This window comes from Caretta caretta, chromosome 1, assembly GCF_965140235.1.
Source record: "Caretta caretta isolate rCarCar2 chromosome 1, rCarCar1.hap1, whole genome shotgun sequence".
NCBI classification, from domain to species: Eukaryota; Metazoa; Chordata; order Testudines; family Cheloniidae; genus Caretta; species Caretta caretta.
This window is the reverse complement of record NC_134206.1, coordinates 98,003,443-98,023,165: the sequence shown is the minus strand read 5'-3', so window position 1 is coordinate 98,023,165 and position 19,723 is coordinate 98,003,443. Positions and strand designations below refer to the sequence as shown.

Sequence of the window (19,723 nt, the reverse complement as noted above, 5' to 3'; positions counted from 1 at the left end):
ACTGGTGGGAGGGGGGACACCTGATAACCTGCTAAAGGCTGTTATAAAGAGGACTGTGAACAATTGTTCTCCATGTCAGCTGAAGATAGGACAAGAAGTAATGGGCTTAATCTGCAGCAAGGGAGATTTAGGTTAGATATTAGGACAAACTTTCTAACTATAAGAATAGTTAAGTTCTGGACATGTTTCTAAGGAAGGTTGTGAAGTCTCTGTCATTAAAGGTTTTTAAGAACAGGTTAGACAATCAGGTACCAGGATATGCTTGGTCTGCCTTAGTGCAGAGAGCTGAACTAGATGAGCTTTTGAGGTCCCTTTCAGCCCTACATTACGTTTTGATGATTCTAGGACTGTATAAAGTCCTGCTTGCACCCAGAGGATTCCAGTGACAGGAACCAGAGATGCATTTGGGTTTGTTTTAGAAGAGACTAAACCAAAGTTTTAACTCTGACTTAAGATCTCATGACACTTTTTTTTTTTTTTTTTTTTAAACACAGGAACAGGGCGTGCTACAAATCAGTTTCCTGGCCAATTTTTAGCTTTGATAATTACACAAATTCTGTCCTTGTAAGTTTCCCATGCACTTTTGAACATAAGAATGCTTTTCACTCCTGTTTTCAACTGTTGACTAGTATTTGCTGTGGCTTTTAAATTGTTCATATACTTCATTTCAGGGGTGAAGTATTCTAATAATGCAACAATCCCTCTGTTCTCTACATTACTAATCAGTAGCCCTGGAAGGATTAGATTTTTAATCAGTAAATGTTGATTTCACCATAAACACAAACTGATGAAAAAAATATTTCCCTCAATAACAACTGAAATTTACAGATAGGCAAGGTAAGAAAAATGCTGCTTAAAAACCAAGTTTAATTTAAGGATATCTGCTTAGTATATTTTGACATGAGATGTTGACAATTTGTATTTAAACAGTTCTAAGCTTTAAATTTTTTAATTTCAACATCTACTCTCATTAAATTGTTTGACCCATGCAATTGTCTGACCACCCTATAATTTCCTAGAACTTTTAAAATTAAAATTTATAAAAAATAAAGCTTAAAACCCATAATTTCACACAACTGTGAACATTTGACATTATTTTGTATAATTTTGAAGGATAATATCAAATTAATTGAATTCTGCCAAGCCTACTTACCATCTTGAAAAGCAGATTGGGACTGTACTGGATATAAATTACTGAATAAATGTAGGTTTCAGAGGAACAGCCGTGAATAAATGTATAAACTAATGATCAAGTATGGCTCCTGATTCCCAGAACATGAGGATAATATCTAATTCAGGAACAGCATCATGTCTTGGAAGAGAAGAGAAACTATGATAGACAGAGTACTGTAAACTAATTCTTCCTTTAGAGTACTTCACCAGGCTTCCACTGTAAAAGCCCCAATTTTCTTCTACACAAACTAAGCTCCCCACCATCACTTGATTGTGAATGCTATCCCAGCCTGAGCTGATTTCTCCTCTTCCATTTTTCTCAAGCAAACTTCTTGTGAATCATACTACAAATCTATGGATTATGAGAAAAAAAACACAAAAAAAAAATCAGCAAAGTTCGCTCAGAAGCAGTTTACCCTACTCCAGAGCAATAAAGTAAAAACTTCTATTCTGTAACTGCATGAAACAGGAATTTAGCAATGCGAGGTGTCTGACCAGCACAGGTCTGCACAAAACTGCATAGAGTTAAAAGCCACTGAGATAATTCCCAACATTCCCTTATAATTCCAGTTGACCTTGACCTCCCAGTCTTAAAATGTCACAGAATATACTACATCCTGATGGGTTGTTAAGTCAGATATTGAACAAAAATAAAGATTCCATGCTGCTAATAAAAACATACAAAATAACTAAATCTCACTGTACAGCTTAACTCCAACTCACCTGCTAGCTTGGACTAGAGAGTATCTTCTACCAATTGAAGACTGGATAAATGGATATTTGTGAGCCACTTACTCCCCTTTCTGGGGGCTGACATCACAAAAGCTTTTCCCTCCATTCTCGAATACCTGCATGCTGATAGAAGAAACCAAGTCGTCTGTTCTGAGATAGTACAGCAGGATGTTGTAAGAATGTATCAGTTCAGGTCTTTAGCTTTAAGAATGGAAAAATCAAAGCACTTTCCCATTGTCCTCACTCCACTCACACTTAAGGTATACAGAGCTGTCAAGGTTCCTCCCCCACTCTGAACTCTAGGGTACAGATGTGGGGACCTGCATGAAAAACCTCCTAAGCTTATCTTTACCAGCTTAGGTCAAAACTTCCCCAAGGTACAAAATATTCCACCCGTTGTCCTTGGATTGGCCGCTACCACCACCAAACTAATACTGGTTACTGGGGAAGAGCTGTTTGGATGCGTCTTTCCCCCCAAAATACTTCCCAAAACCTTGCACCCCACTTCCTGGACAAGGTTTGGTAAAAAGCCTCACCAATTTGCTTAGGTGACTACAGACCCAGACCCTTGGATCTGAGAACAATGAAAAAGCATTCAGTTTTCTTACAAGACGACTTTTAATAAAAATAGAAGTAAACAGAAATAAAGAAATCCCCCCTGTAAAATCAGGATGGTAGATATCTTACAGGGTAATTAGATTCAAAAACATAGAGAACCCCTCTAGGCAAAACCTTAAGTTACAAAAAAGATACACAGACAGAAATAGTTATTCTATTCAGCACAATTCTTTTCTCAGCCATTTAAAGAAATCATAATCTAACACATACCTAGCTAGATTACGTACTAAAAGTTCTAAGACTCCATTCCTGGTCTATCCCTGACAAAGACCAGCATATAGACAGACACACAGACCCTTTGTTTCTCTCCCTCCTCCCAGCTTTTGAAAGTATCTTGTCTCCTCATTGGTCATTTTGGTCAGGTGCCAGCGAGGTTACCTTTAGCTTCTTAACCCTTTACAGGTGAGAGGAGCTTTCCCCTGGCCAGGAGGGATTTCAAAGGGGTTTACCCTTCCCTTTATATTTATGACAAGAGCTGATTCCCCATCTACTGATTTGCTGCTGTTTATAACAGGAAAGGTTGTAACTAAAACACAGTAGAAACAGCAACAGTGACACCAAACAGAAAAGCTGGAATGTAGTTTTCCTTCTTAACCTTGGTCTACACTGCAAACTTATGTCAGTACAACTATGTTTTCCACACCCATGAGCAACACCATTATACCAACCAAACTCCTGGTGTAGAACAGTGGTTCTCAACCAGAATCCGGACCCCCTGGGGGGCCACAATCAGGCTCCAGGAGTCCTCCAAAATAAACCAGGGAGCAGGGCTTGTGTTAGACATCCTGGAGCCCATAGCACAAAGCCAAGGCCTGAGCCCCACCACCTGGGGCTGAAACCGAGGCCCGAGCAACTTACCTTTGTGGGGTCCCCTGTGGTGTGGGGCCCCAGGCAATTGCCAAGCTTGCTACCTAATAATGCCAGCCCTGGCTTTTAATCTACTAGATATGCAGAAAAACATTTGTGGTACAGGTGGGCTGTGGAATTTTTATAGCATGTTTTTTTTTGGGGGGGGGGGGGCTCAGAAAGAAAAAGGTGAGAACTGCTGGTGTAGAAAATGCTATGGTGACAAGAGGGCTCCTCCTGTTAACATAGTTACTGCCTCTTGGGGAGGTGGAGTACCTATGCTGATGGGAGAAGCTCTCCTTTTAACATAGGTAGTTCACTAAGTGCTACAGGGGTGCAGCTGTGCTGTTGCACCACCCTAATTATAGACAAGCTCTTAGGGCATGTCTACACTACGAAATTAGGTCGATATTATAGAAGTCGATTTTTAGAAATGATTTTATACAGTCGATTGCGTATGTCCACACTAAGCACATTACCTCGGCGGACTGTGTCCTCACTACCGTGGTTAGCATCGACTTACGGAGCGGTGCACTGTGGGTAGCTATCCCACAGTCTCCACCACCCATTGGAACTCTGGGTTAAGCTCCAAATGCCTGTTAGGGCAAAAACATTGTCACGGATGGCTTTGGGTACATGTCACCAGTCACCCCTCCCTCCATGAAAACAATGGCAGACAATCGTTTCGTGCCTTTTTTCCATGCGGACACCGTACTGCTTTCAGCAGATGGTGCAGTAGGACTGCTAACTGTCGTCATCCACTGCTTCTGCTGCAACTCTGCTCTGCTGCGATTGTCTCAATAGCGAATTTCTCCATGTTGTCTGTCATGGGCTCCCAGGTACATGTGTTCTTCCTCAGGAAACGTACGCGGTGCTAACCATTGTCATCCACCGCTTCCGCTGCAACTCTGCTCTCCTGCTCTCATGAATCCACCTCGTAGATCCTCTCGTCATTCTCTATAAATATCTATCCTCGTGGCATCCATCGTCAGCCACCGCTTCAACTCTGTTCTCCTGCAGACCCCATACCATGGCAAGCATGGAGCCCGCTCAGGTCACCGCGGCAGTTATGAGCATTGTAAACACCTCGTGCATTATCCTTCAGTCATTGCAGAACCAGAACCTGCAAAAGCAGGTAAGGAGGCGATGGCAGCGCAGTGAAAAGAGTGATGGGGACATGGACACAGACTTCTCTCAAAGTATATCTGGAAATTTGGATATCCTGGTGGCAATGGGGCAGGCTCATGCCGTGGAATGCCGATTCTGGGCCCGGGAAACAAGCACAGACTGGTGGGACCACATAGTGTTGCAGGTCTGGGATGATTCCCAGTGGCTGCGAAACTTTTGCATGCGTAAGGGCACTTTCATGGAACTTTGTGACTTGCTTTCCCCTGCCCTGAAGCGCAAGAATACCAAGATGAGAGCAGCCCTCACAGTTCACAAGCGAGTAGTGATAGCCCTCTGGAAGCTTGCAACGCCAGACAGCTACCGGTCAGTTGGGAATCAATTTTGAGAGGGCAAATCTACTGTGGGGACTGCTGTGATCCAAGTAGCTAATGCAATCACTGAGCTGCTGCTATAAAGGGTAGAGAGACTGGGAAATATGCATGTCATAGTGGATGGCTTTGCTGCAATAGGATTTCCTAACTGTGGTGGGGCGATAGAACGCATATCCCTATCTTGGGACCAGACCACCTTGGCAGCCAGTACGTAAACCGCAAGGGGTACTTTTCATTGGTGCTGCAAGCACTGGTGGATCACAAGGGATGTTTCACCCACATCAACGTGGGATGGCTGGGAAAGGTATATGATGCTCGCATCTTCAGGAACTCTGGTCTGTTTCAACAGCTGCAGGAAAGGACTTTCTTCCCAGACCAGAAAATAACCTTTGGGGATGTTGAAATGCCTGTAGATATCCTTGGGGACCCAGCCTACCCCTTAATGCCATGGCTTATGAAGCCACACACAGGCAGCCTGGACAGTAGTCAGGAGCTGTTCAACTATAGGCTGAGCAAGTGCAGAATGGTGGTAGAATGTGCATGTGGACGTTTAAAAGCACACTGGCACAGTTTACTGACTTGGCTAGACCTCAGAGAAACCAATATTCCCATTGTTATTGCTGCTTGTTGTGCGCTCCACAATAACTATGAGAGTAAGTGGGATACGTTTATGGCGGGGTGGGAGGTTGAGGCAAATCGCCTGGCCGCTGATTACGCGCAGCCAGATACCAGAGGGCACGGTGCGCATCAGAGAAGCTTTGAAAGCCAGTTTCATGACTGGCCAGGCTATGGTGTGAAAGTTCTGTTTGTTTCTCCTTGATGAAAATCTGTCCCCTGGGTTCACTCTACTTCCCCGTAAGCTAACCGCCCTCCTCCCTTTGATCACCGCTTGCAGAGGCAATAAAGTCATTGTTGTTTCAAAATAATGCCTTCTTTATTAATTCATCACACAAATAGGGGGATAACTGCCAAGGTAGCCCGGGGGAGTGGTGGAGGGAGGAGGGAAACACCAGGTGGGGTGGTGGATGAGGGGAGGAGGGAAGGACAAGGACATACTGCACTTCAAAACTTATTGAATACCAGCCTTCTGTTGCTTTGGCAGTCCTCTGGGGGGTGCAGTGGTCTGGTGCCCGGAGGCAACCACCGCATTCTTGGGCATCTGGGTGAGGAGGCTATGGAACTTGGGGAGGAGGGCGGGTGGTTACACAGGGGGTGCAGCGGCGGTCTGTGCTCCTGCTGCCTTTCCTGCAGCTCCACCAGATGCCGGAGCATATCAGTCTGATCCCTCAGTAGCCTCAGCATTGCATCCTGCCTCCTCTCATCACGCTGCTTCCACCTCTCCTCTTGCTCCCACAACCTCTCATCTTGTTCGTCTCTCCTGTCCTCACGTTCATTTTCTGCTTACCTGGACTCTGCCATTGTTTGCCTCCATGCATTCTGCTGAGCTCTTTCAGTGCGGGAGGATTGCATGAGGTCAGAGAACATTTCATCGCGATTGTGTTTTTTTTCGCTTTCTTATCTGCGTTAGCATCTGGGACGGAGATGATAGGGGGAGCGTTGAAACATTTCCAGCAGCAGGAAGAAAAAAGGGAGAGTAGTATTTAAAGAGACATTTTAGAGAGCAATGGGTAGACTCTTCCACGGTAAACCAAGCTGTTAACATTGCACATGTGCTTTCAGTACAAGGTCTTATATTGAGGGCCTGCCAGTTTGGTGTGAGAGATCACACACGCAGGGCCGGGCAACAGAATTCGGCTTGCAGGCCGCCATGGTAAGCCACAGTCTTTCGACTTCTTCAACCTTCATAACTTTGACGTTATTGACATAATCTGGGACCATATAAATCACTGTTGCAACCAAAGTCCTGTAGTGGCACCAAATCTTATATAAAAGGGGTCAAATGAGGTGTCTAAGATAAGGTTATGGTTTGCTGATTATGATTATGCTGTCTATATGTGTGTATCATTTTTGTAGTTGAAGTTATGAATATTGGCTCTATACTGTCTGTAGTTCAAACTTATGCTATGCTTCTGGGTGACACCCCAGACGAGTTGGTGTCAGCTCTGCCTAGCCTGCTTGATAGCCCATTAAGGACCATCACCTATACAGTTGACCCATTGAGAGACAGCAGACATGCCTTGGGACTCAGCGAGGTATGCAGGGACATGCCTATGGACAGAACTCTGAGGTTGTTCCATGACATGTGATGGACAGATTGTTTTTGGAACAAAGAAAGCAGAGACCACTTGGCAAGAGAATATAAAAAGCTGCTGCAGCTCCTCCATCTTGTCTTCAGTCCTGCTTCTTACCTCTGGAGGAACTTTGCTACACTGAAGCCTTGAACCAAGGACTGAAATACTCATCCCAGCTGTGGATGTTCTCCAGAGACTTGATTTGAACCTGCAGTTTATTCTATCACTGCTGCAAGCCTGAACCAAGAATTTTGCCATTACTGTATGTAATTGATTCCATTTAACCAATTCTTGCTCTCATCTATATCTTTTTCCTTTTATGAACAAACCTTTAGATTTTAGATTCTAAAGGATTGGCAACAGCGTGATTTGTGGGTGAAATCGGATTTGTATATTGACTGGGGTCTGGGGCTTGGTCCTTTGGGATTGAGAGAACCGTTTTTCTTTTAGTGGGGTATGGGTCTTTATAACAATTCGTACCCATAACGAGTGCCACTGGTGGTGATACTGGGAAACTGGAGTGTCTAAGGGAATTGCTTGTGTGACCTGTGGTTAGCCAGTGGGGTAAAACCAAAGTCCTCCCTGTCTGGCTGGTTTGGTTTGCCTTGGTGTGCATAGAAACCCCAGCCTTGGGCTGTAACTGCCCTGCTTTAAGCAATTTGTCCTGAATTGGCACTCTCAGTTCGGTCCCGCCAGAACCAGCATCGCTACAACACGTGGGAATGGTTTCAAATGGCAGCGCCCTCCTTTCCCGTTGGATTGGCCATTTAAAAGAAGGGGCTGCGGTTTTCAGGTTAACGTGCAGCAACCCCCCCTCCCCCAATTCTCTCCTCCCACCGTGTGACTAGTATGAGGGAAGATCTCTGCCAGCCAAAAGTGAACAGCTCAGCGTGAACAGGCCCCCCCACCACCATGTGGCTAAAAGCGGGGATGATTTCTTTTCAGCCACAGGCAAACAGCCCAGCAGGAATGGCCACCTCTGAATGTCCCCTTAATAATGTACCTGAAGGATTTCCACTCCATCCCCAGACATGGTAACAGACTTTTCCAGTAGCTGTACAGGCCACGAATGCATTCCCAAGTCTTCAGGGCAAATTAATCATTAAACACACTTGCTTTTAAACCATATTTACAAAGGTACACTCACCAGAGGTGCCTTCTCCGGCTTCCTGCACCAGGAGCCCACCATGGGAGGGTTGGAAGGGTATTGGCTCCAGGGTGATTAACAGTGCCTGGCTGTTGGGGAGAACGGTTTCTCCGCTTGCCTGTTGTGCGCGATCCTCCTCCTCATCAGCTTCCTTGTCCCCAAAATCCTCATCCCTGTTGCGTGAGACTACCCCTTTGCAGGCGTCCACGGACAGGGGTGGGGTAGTAGTAGGGGCATCCCCTACAACTGCATGCAGCTCATCATAGAAGTGGCATGTCTGGGGCACTGTTACCCGTGTTCTTCCATGCTGAAGCTCTTTTGCAATTCTGGGACTGCATGGTCACCTGTGCTGATGAGCTCTGGATGGTCACCTCTGCTGATGAGCTCGCCACGCTGGCCAAACAGGAAATGAAATTCAAAAGTTCCCAGTGCTTTTCCTGTGTACCTGGCTTGTGTATCTGAGTTGAAAGTGCTGTCCAGAGCGGTCACAATGGAGCACTCTGGGATAGCTCCCGGAAGCCAATACCGTCAAATTGCATCCACACTACCCCAAATTCGACCAGGCAATGTTGATTTCAGCGCTCATCCCCTCGTCGGGGAGGAGTACATTAATCGATTTTAAGAGCCCTTTAGGTAGACAAAAATGGCTTTGTCGTGTGGACAGGTGCTGGGTTAAATCAATCTAATGCTGCTAAATTCGACCTAAACTCATACTGTAGACCAGGGCTTAGTCTACTACTTTTTAACCTAGGACTTTAATTTAAGATTTTAAATAGTTCAATTTTACCATATCTCCCAATGGAAGTATTTGAAGATTACGTAAGGATGTTATAGTGCTCTTCCGCTTTCAGCTCTCTCATAGCTAAGTGTTTATAAAGTACATCATTAGGGTAAGCACTTTAGGTGACAGGTTTTTCACATACATAAACCAGAGCTATTTAACAGATTTTACATCTTGTTCCCTTCCTCCAGTCCTGGCACATGGAAGAGGATCCTCCTCTAGCACTACATATTGGCTTAGAAACCTTATCAGTAAAATTTACTATTTATGGAGCTCTAAGAATGGTGCTAACTATTTGGGGCTACTGTACTTTTGAGTTCTGGCACATGGAATATATCAGACTTTAAAACTACTCAGCTGAATTCTAGTTCTAGCTGGAGTTGGAGACTTAATTTATTAAAGGATTTATGACTGAATTTTGAGTCAGAAAGCAGTTTTTAAAATATTTATTATTTTCTCTATATTTTTTCCACTCCCTGCAAGGGAGTCGTTGTAGGTCTTTAAACAGTCTTTAATGTGCCAAAATTTGATAGAATTCTTATAACCTGGGCAAGGGTTTTCCATGGGTTACTGACAGTTTGGTAGCTCATGATTATCACAGCTGCTGTGCTCAGTCCTGGGTCCAGAGAAAGGGTTCCATCTTGAGCCATCTGAACCCAAACCACTGAGCACTTTTAAGATTAAAGCCAAATCCTCTTGGGGAAGAGGGGGACAGTGAATCTATTCACTTGTATCATTTAACCTTTCAAATTGCATAACTGTCAGATTAATTTAATGTACATTCCATTAGCAGTTCATGGCTTGTTTATGAAAGTCCAGTGCCAACAGTAACACTGATCTGGGGAAATAGTTCAATTCCATTAGGCGATCCAACAAATTATTGCAGCTCAGTAAGTCTAGAACACAAAACTGTACAGACAGTAGAGCTCAAGTAGTGTATACAATTATGGTGACTTAGGTTTTAATAGCTTATATTAAAAGCTTGGAAAACACCACATTCTAAGTAAATATACTTCAGTGTAATGCACATAAACTTTAAAAAGATTCTTGTTAGTTTGATTAGATGGTGCATAATTATTGACAATACAAACTTATGCATAAGAGAGAACATTTGTATTGATTTAGACTTGACTTAAATGCCCTCACTCCCACCTTCTTCCATCTACCAGTGGACACAGGGTGGCACTGGTGGTGGAACTGGTGCTGGCTCTGCCCTCACAGCATCTTATTGGTCAATTTAGGAGAGGGAGACAACCAGGATACTCCCCACCTTTTACAACAGTAGAACTTCTCACTGGTCCCTCAAGGCAAAGTTGACCCATGCACTGGATTTTTTCCAGCTTCCTCATCACCTGAGAGGCGTACTTTGCTAGGTACATTTGACATTAGAATTACATCTAGAAGGTGATAATCCTAAATGGCTAGGGTACATGTCAGGTGCCAGCTCCTGGTGTAAACCAGAAAATGGCATCCAGACAGCTTTTGGCAATGTTGGCTACTGATGGGAAAATACCTAACGAGGGAAGTCTCAAGGCCTGGTCTGTTCACATTTTTGTACTGTTATAGCCATTTCTGTTAGGGGTGTGATTTGGTTTTTTTTGTTTGTTTGTTTTTTACTAAAATAGTTATATTGGTACAACCCCAAGTGTGAATGAAATTATGCTTGTGTACCACCCCTTCCCTTCCTGGGTTACTAAGGAGCAGGCAACACTCACCTGTGTGCCCAGTCGCCTGATGTTGTCAACAGTAAAGGAGATCCTGAGTATCCCATGGGTGATGTTGGATAGGTAGGAATCCTCTAGCCAACCTTCAGCAGCAGTCCTTATACTTATAAAAGAAATTTACTCTTGGTGGTGCTTCCACCTGACTGGGCCCTATAACGCATTCACTGGCATGTCTTGGGGATCTCCAGGAATAAACCTGAGTTGATCTATGTGAGGGGTCTATCTCAAAAGTACCAATTAAAAATAATATACATCCAATATAAATTTAAATTATAGTGTTAACACACCTTTACTTAACAACATAGTAAAACATGATAACAGATTGAGATTAATTAAAATGTCACAACTTTGATTTCAACAACTCAATTAATAATTGCAGTTTACAGTAGTAAATGAAACTTAATCAACTTAATTTACCCCACCCTTGAGTGTGCACTCCTCTTAATTTCAGAGTTCTAGAAACTTGGTTGCGTGGGCACACTTGAAGATAATAAAGCTGTGGACAGCATTCTATTGGTCCAGTAAGGCAGTTCAGCTAAGGGGCAGAGCAATTCTAACTTGAGATCATTCAAACCTCCACAACCCCTCTGAAGATGGGAGTTGTTTTAACCACAAGTCAGTGACTCTGGATTTTCATTAGACAATAAGGCCACTTCATCTCTTCTCGGACTCAGGGAAATCCATAAAGTCTCTTCACTATCTCCATTTCCTTGCAAGCACTTTCTGAAACAAAGGTGGTGGTTACTCACGCTCCTTCACTGCAGCCTACCTCAGTCAGTTCTAGGCACAACAGTCTCTGCCTTGGCTCCAATGAAGCCCAGCAATAGGCTCTGTGGCTCCCTCATTGGTCAGAGCCCCAGCAATTTCTCAGCAGCAGCTCCTGCTTTTCTAGCAGACAGAGCTCCACAAAGCGATCTCCACGCCCCTGACCAGAATGGAACCCACCGAATGCTACCCCTGCATTCCCTGGAAGTGCAAGTATCTCGTCCCCAAGGTATCATGGAAGTTACAGTCTCCAAGGCCAGATTGCAACAGTTGGGACCCTCCCAACTGGAACACCGCCAGTTAAGTTCAAAGATGCCTACACTTGTATTGCTTATTCCCATAAATTTAGGGAAATAAGCGACAGTACCATCACTTTTATACCAATATAACTGCATACACACAAGGGGAGTTGTACCAGTTGAACTGTATTGGTAAAATCCTATACTGTACCATCTGACTGGATTAAATTGGTGATTTTGAGAGATCAGATAGATGGTGCCCAACTACATTTGTGTCCTCCCACAATGGACCATTAATTTTGTTCAACAGGGTTTGGGGTATTGGTCATCCTAATGTTTATTCAGTCTGAGAAAGCTGAAGCCTGCTGCTTTAACCCCATCCTACGTACACAAGGACTTTACTCCCTACACATCTACCGAGATTTCCAAATGTTGAAGAACTTTATGAATATATTTAATATTATATGTTTTGTATACACTCAGCTTCATGCATACATGCATGTTCATACACAATAATGCAGCTGTATATCTGTATAAAGGTATTACTGCTGGCATCATAGTTCTTCATTATAATTATTTGTGCATCCACAGCTCTATACGGCATGGCACATTCATCAAGTTAACTTTAAATTATTCTGAACAAATTCTAGAGGGATTTCAAGACACGGGTTAGGGTGGAGATATTTAAGTCACTGATGTAAATCACTTGTTACAAAGTTGCCCTCACTCTGATTTAAATCAGTTTTTTGAAACACTTGAAAAACTGTGCTATTGCAATTTTAGATTAAAATTGAAGATTAACTGTAAACATTGTTTTTAAAATGCTGCTACTCATTTGGTATTTTATTTAAAAACTTTATAAAACTGCTTTAGGCAAATAAAATACTAAACCAATGAAGATCCTGTAACCAACAAAGCAAGTATTTCAATAGGTCTACTTATGCACTAAGAGCTAAACATTTGTGTAGGTGTTTTAGCCACTAATGATGAAAATTGTATTTTTGTTAATAAAAACTTCTCAATGGCATGAAATCTGTCACTTTAAAACAAACAGATTCAGTTTTTAGAATGAAAGATTAGAATTCCAATGAATTAAATTTATTGTAAACTTTTGTATATTGACAACAAAATGTTCAAGAATAGAAGCCTACACTTAGTCTTTTGAAAATCTGACCAATACCACTGGTGGCAGTAAGTGACTTACATTGACTTCAGACTGCAAACCCTGATGAAGGTTAAATTTGAGTTATAACTGGCTGCACAACAGTGACTTCTACTCCCCATACTTTACTGGGATATAGGAAATGCTAAGTTAAGAACTCCCCATACCACCCTGAAGAGTATGTTAATGATACAGAGAAAAACACACTTATGAAAACTAAAAAATGCAGTTAAGGTATTGCTTTACATCTGTTTTGGTCCCTCCAGAGCCCGTCAAGGGTTTAGTCACTAAAACATTCCTGTACAACCATGTTAAAAAATAAAATCAAGTCACTGGTACTAGATTCAAATAATTTTCTTCATAATCACGTCTAAAAGATAAATGTACTCAAATGTATGACACAGTGTTCAAATTAAACACCTTTTGAAATGTTTGTAAATGTTAACATAAAACTTTATAATGCAATATTATAAGGCTAATATTATATAAGTAAAGATTAATTATGAAAGGGTTTAAGTTCTAAATATCCTATTCTCTCAGTATATTACCATATAAAGAGTTGAGATGGAAGCTTATGTTAACTCCATGATGTTAACAAAAAAGCAAAATACACTTAATCTTTTTCATTAAATCAAAAATATATTCTGATATAGCCCAAAGGATCAAACACTTTGGTAACATTCACAATCAGGGCTTTCTGATCGTCTTCCTGATCTCAACTCAAGTAAAGTCCTTGGCTAGGTATCTAGCCAAAGATTTTCTCTGAGTTGAAACTGCAAATTCACTTAGAAGTTACTGTAACAATAAAATATAACCTATACAGCAGAAAGTAGAAGTCTAATTTCTCATATAAATCCAGAGGCTTTACGGTGTCATGTATAATATCTAATATGTTTCACTTTGTTCCAAGATATGACCTCCATTACCTTCAGTTTTAGTTTAGGTAAAAATTACATTCACATAAACTGAATATTGAAATAATGATTAAAATATAATTTAAGTCTCTTGGTGTATGTCCCTAGACAGGTGGTTAGGGCTTGACCATGCCTTCAGTGGGAGTGAAGTGTGCTCACAGCAAGGGGCAGTCAGCACTTGACAGGATCAGACTTTTATTGAGGTACTTTACAAACTGAGTTTCAAGTCAACAGAGTAACAATGGAGATCAGACTTGATCATCATCATAATGGTCCCTTCTGGCCTTAATCTATTAAATTTGCTTTCTCTCTTTCTTAATCTGACACAGGATGTAATACAATACAAGCAACAAACACTACGAGGATACAGTGAATAGTTACATCCATTGATTAGATCAAAGTTTCACTAAGGGATATAACATTACTGAAGGACCAATGATTTCCCAAAAAGAAAACAGATATTTAATTCTGTGAATTATTCCTGTATTTGCTTTGTTTAATTAAACGACTAGTAGCAGTCCAATGAACAACCTCTGTGCTTTTTCTTCAAACTGTTTTCTAACACTTCTCTATCTTTTAAAGTTGCTTTATCAATAGTCTAATTTAATACACTTTAATCGCCTATTTATAATCTTTAATCCTATCATTCCATTTTACCTTGCATTCCCAATCTTCTGAAATAATTAATTTTACCCTCAACCTCTGTCTATTAAATACTAATTGTAAACACGACAAATGAAAGGAGGATGTAACAAGATAACATTTACCAAACAACTTCCATATAAATAATACCCCCCTCCTTAATTATCTACATCACAAGGATTATAATGCTGATTGAATACTTAATAAAGCTGCAAATTTAATGCCAAGCAATTCACATAGTCCCTAAAGACAGGTTTCAGAGTAACAGCCGTGTTAGTCTGTATTTGCAAAAAGAAAAGGAGTACTTGTGGCACCTTAGAGACTAACCAATTTATTTGAGCATAAGCTTTCGTGAGCTACAGCTCACTTCATCGGATGCATACTGTGGAAAGTGTAGAAGATCCTATTATATACACACAAAGCATGAAAAAATACTTCCTCCCACCCCACTCTCCTGCTGCTAAAGTTATTCAAAGTTATCCTGCTCCTAAAGTTATTCAAAGTCTAGCTCCTTCCCTTATATACAAGATATAACATTTACAGTTTAACATCTTTATAAATGTATGAACTGTATAAACACACTTATTCAAAATGTCCTATAAATCACATGCACGCCCTGGAAACATAGATGTTTCACACAATTAATCCCACTAAGATAACAGCCAAATATTGAGAATTAAATTAGCTGTTTGTCTTCCATGGGACTACTCACAATGAATAAAGATAAGCACATGTGTAAGTGTTTTCAGATGGGGACTAAGTGTATATATACAGGGACCTGATTAGACACCCTCTCCTCATCCCCCTCACACCACTTTTTCCCTCTTCTGCACAAAATATAAATTAATATTTTGGAACAATGTGAAACGTACTGTATTTAAACATCACAAGCTTTTAGAGTCAATGGGTTTATCAATGAGGAATTAATACTTTTCCCACTCTCCGACAGAAGTGAGGAGCTATCATTGTAACAATTATATTTCTACACCCAAATAGTTAAATCAAGGAGTTTTTTGGATTTAGCTCACAGGGAGGAATTTAGGCCCTAATTGTGAATATATTTTCCTAAAGGATTTAAGCTTTCATCTATTTAAGACATATTATCAAGGCATCACAAGTGTTTAAAGATTAAATTTAAAGAGTTAAGTTTAAAGATTTTTTTAAAAATGTTATTGAAAACAATTGTAGCAAACACTTTAAATGTCCACATACGTTCAATATTTCTGCTTCAAAAAAAAAAATCATTTACAGTGCCTCTAACATACTGGCTCAATCCTGAATCAGAAGGAAATCTGTCACCTATTAGGTTACCAAAAGTTAATTCCTCGGAAATGCAAGTGCTCTTTTTTAGTCTTCCGTTTTAGTACTGACAAGGTGAGATCTTGTTCCTCTTGCAACAGCTGACAGGAACATAATACAAAATAGGATGGCTACAGACTTCATAAATCTAAGGGTATATTAATTATGGCTTTAGGGAAACTTGTCTGGCAAAGTGCAATGTTTTTTTCCATCCTGACTATGACAGTCCACATGTAGTAAACAAAGACTATACGATTTCAGCTGAGAGCTCTACTGCTCACATTCTTTCACATAGTGCAACTGGAGGAGAAAGGAAAAACAGGAGAAAAAGTTTAATGGCTTGTTTACACTTCAAAATTTACCAGGGTAGCTATTGTGGAATAATTATTCCAGAATAGTTATTTCAGTATTAGCCTGAGTGGACACACTGATCCTGGAATAGGAGCGACTCTCTCTCATTTAGGTATTTTGGTAAATTTCCAAGGGTAGACAAGCCCTAGGAGAAAAACATATTGCTGCAAACAGATGTTAAGTGTAGTAATCCCTTCACGAAAGGGAATTAAGTTCATTTCCTTTCACACCTTTAAATTGCATAAGGAATGTATATGCACAATAAAGATAGAAGTGAAGCAATCCATCGAGACCTGAAGTTTGTCAGTAAATGAATATAGATAGGTTTAACAACAGAAGTATTATAAGTCTTTGTGAATAAGGAAAAATAAGCATTGGAGGAGAGCATCCGGAGTTGTGACCTTCTTGTCAAATATGAACCAATTTGTAGTTTTAATTAAAGCCCTGGGGAAGAGCTCTTGAAAAACTGCCAGACAGTGGAGTTTATTTATAATTAAACTGTATTCACAGTCTCAGGAAAGGAGCTGAAATTAGATGGGTGGGTAGAAGTGAAATATAGGATTTAATCTCAGAAACCTCTGGCCATTGTGCCTTTTTCATGTTCTCTGGCTCCTGAGAACAGCAGCAGCATCTGCTATCAACCACTTGAACTGGCTGGAAATCTTTAATTCCAATGCATTGCATTCAGACCAAATCAAAATTTGCAACCTGCTCGTAAGCACGATTAACAAAGCTCAGAAAAACATGCCATGAAGCATAAGGGATCATAAATAAAAACGTATTTCCACACACAGCTAACCATAGCTGGGGTTATATTTTTGGTGTTACGCAAAGTCTAATGACTTTACCAAAGTCTGCACTCTAACACTGATTGAAAGTATGAAGCATATGCCTGCAGATTCCAATTTTTTTTGTAAACTTTTAGGTTTCATTACCTTATTTTCTTCCATGTAGACAAGAATGTGAATAACTGAATAAACTGATCCAAATGTATTAAAATCCCTTAGATGCTAAGTCGCTGAAAAGCCTACTGTCTCAGAAATTCAGACATCCCAGGCATATGCTATTGAGACAGAGAAAAACAGAGGCCTACCCTCCCACCAAAATCCCGTAACAAAGAGTAGGGAAATCTAACAGGAGAGTTGTTGCTAGAACTCTAGGAAACAAAATTAAATTTGGGCCCAAATATAGGTTCTGACAATAATGAAATTTTACAAAAGGTTTGTTTATACACCAGTACTAGGTACTTCACCAACAGTTATTAAGAGAAGGTTCCTGCTCTGAATGACTTAAAAGTTTAAGAGACCCTATTTGCAATCTTACAGCACTACAGTAGCAAGATGTCCATCAAGAGTCTTTGGACTTAAAAATTCTATTGTACAATCCAAAGATTGCTAGTTCATGAGAGCATGCAAATTAAACTGACTAAGAAGTGAAATGCAAGAAATAAATGAACATACATGTAATAATACAAATTAGCTTTTAGAGCTCAATTTTTGTTTTTCAAAAGAGTTTTTAACAATATGGATCAGGCCCTATATTTAGAAAGATATTTATAAGGGTGATTTCTAAGGAGTCAGGTACATTGCAAGGGGTTCTTCTGCTCAGATTAAATAGAACTAGCCAGTGATTGAAGAAAGGACTGAATTTAGTCTAGAGGAAGAGCCTGAGCTAGATAGGGAAATACCTAGATAGCAGCAGAGCTCTACAGTGTGAGAGTCGCGGCAACAACGGGATGAATGCCACAGACCGGTGCAGGGGGGCAGCTCCCCTCTGTGCCTGTCTGTAACATTGCGACTGCAGAAGTGGGTGGACTGTCACCCTCTATGCCCCAGCGCTGCCCTCCCCAGGACCATCCTCCAAGGGCCCGGGTCTGACCCGGCGCTTTGCAAGGGGCAGCAGCCGGTGCCGCCCCCTTTCCCCGACAGCTGCTGCCGGCATCCCAGCCGGAGCGCAGGGCACAGCAGCCCCCCCCCCCCCACACACACACACACACACCCCACGGAGCAGGCACTGACCTGAGGGTGCGGTTGCCTGGGCAGCCCCTGCGCTCCATGGCGGCGGGCACGCAGCTGGTGAGCTCGGTCCAGTCGGCGTGCAGCCCGCAGCTCCAGCCCGTGGAGAAGCGGGAGAAGAGCCAGGTGTCCTGGTCCCCCCCGGGCCGGTGGCAGGTGCATTTCTTCTGGCCCGCGCGGCAGTAGCAGGGCTGCTCCAGGCGGATGTTGCGCACCAGGTGCCGCCCGAAGGTGGTGCCGCCCGTTTTCTGGATGTGCAGGAAGACGATCACGTCGCGGCCCCGCATGTCGAACTGCACCCGGCGGCACAGCTCGGCCCGCGCGAACGGGAACTTGGGCACCAGCCGCGGCAGCGCCGCCGTCCCCCCCTCCTCCTCCTCCTCTTCCTCCTCCGGCGGCGGCGGCTGGGCGTCCCAGGCCGGGGCCCCGCGGTGCGCGGCGGGCAGGCGGCGCGGGCAGGCGGCGCCGGGGCAGGACGGGGACACGTACTGGTACATGATGAGCACGAAGAGCAGCGTCAGCAGCGGCGGCAGGAGCCACTTGTGGAGCCGCTCGTCCATGGTGCGGGCTCCGGGCGCGGGCTCAGGCGGGGGGCAGGCGCCTGTGCCGGCGGGCGCTGCGCGGCTCTGGCAGGGCGGCCGCTCCCGTGAGCTCCCTCCCCCGCCCGGGCACCGGCATGGTCGCCGCCCGGGCGCCCCGGTTCAGCCCAAGCGGCAGCGGGGCGCGGACGCTGCTGGAGCGGCGCCTCGGGACGGCAGCGCTGGGGCTTCGGCAGCCCGAAGGGGGCGCGCGCGCTGCCACGGCACGAGGCTGCCGCAACCCGACTGAGCAACTGTCAAGCGGCAGCGCGACCTCATGCCTCAGCTCCTCCAGCACCTCGCCAACCCAAACACCCCGACCGCGGGGCGGGGCTCGGCGCCCGCCAGCCAATCTCTGCCAGGCGGCTTCAAGAACAGCCAATGGTAGAGGCCAGCGCGCAGGCACACCAACCAATGGGAGGCGGCAGCGACAAAGAGGGCGTTCCCCATGCTTGCAGGTACCAGACGGAGACCAATGGCTTTTGCGAGGGGCTGCTGCACCAGCCAATGAAATACGGGGGGGCAGGGCCGGGCGACAGCAAATAGAAGAGGAGAAGCTGCTTTCCCACGTGGCAAGACTGCCTGGGCAGGTGAGTTGGTGCTGTTGCGGGAGTGGTAATTGTGGGCGGCCTGCGGTACCTGTAATAGCGCGGCAGTGGCTTCTTCTCCACAACGTGTGGTACCAAGTACGTCTGCACTGCCAGGTGCCCAGAGAAAAAGCAATGCCTGAGGGGCAGTGAATGTTAACATTGTTTCCGGAACCCCAGTGTCCCAAAATCACGAGATTAGTATAAAAATCATGTATTTTTAACATAAACATTTTCGGCAGGGGAGGTTTTTGTTTGTTGAGTTATTTCCTCCCGTCATTCATGTTTTTCCCTAAAATCACAAGAGCTTTAGAGACTTTTTAAGTGCAACCAGGGCAGCTTACACAATCTGACATCAGGAGCTGGGATATTAAGAAAACACGGAATATCACTAAAACTTGTGGTTTTATCAAAATACTGTGACGTGGGCTGGGAATCTTAGCCCTTTGGAGCTATGTT

The 19,723-nt window shown here is 43.2% G+C and overlaps 1 protein-coding gene across 1 annotated transcript in view; it reads right to left on the bottom strand.

The window, feature by feature from the left end:
• HS6ST3 (heparan sulfate 6-O-sulfotransferase 3) overlaps nucleotides 1–18,737 on the bottom strand; it is a 570,130-nt gene extending 551,393 nt beyond the window's left edge. The window contains exon 1 of the mRNA XM_048853535.2: nucleotides 18,103–18,737. Coding sequence (XP_048709492.2) covers nucleotides 18,103–18,659 — 557 coding nt within the window. The 5' untranslated portion in view covers nucleotides 18,660–18,737. The remainder of the gene's footprint in view (nucleotides 1–18,102) is intronic.
• Nucleotides 18,738–19,723: the final 986 nt, after the last annotated feature.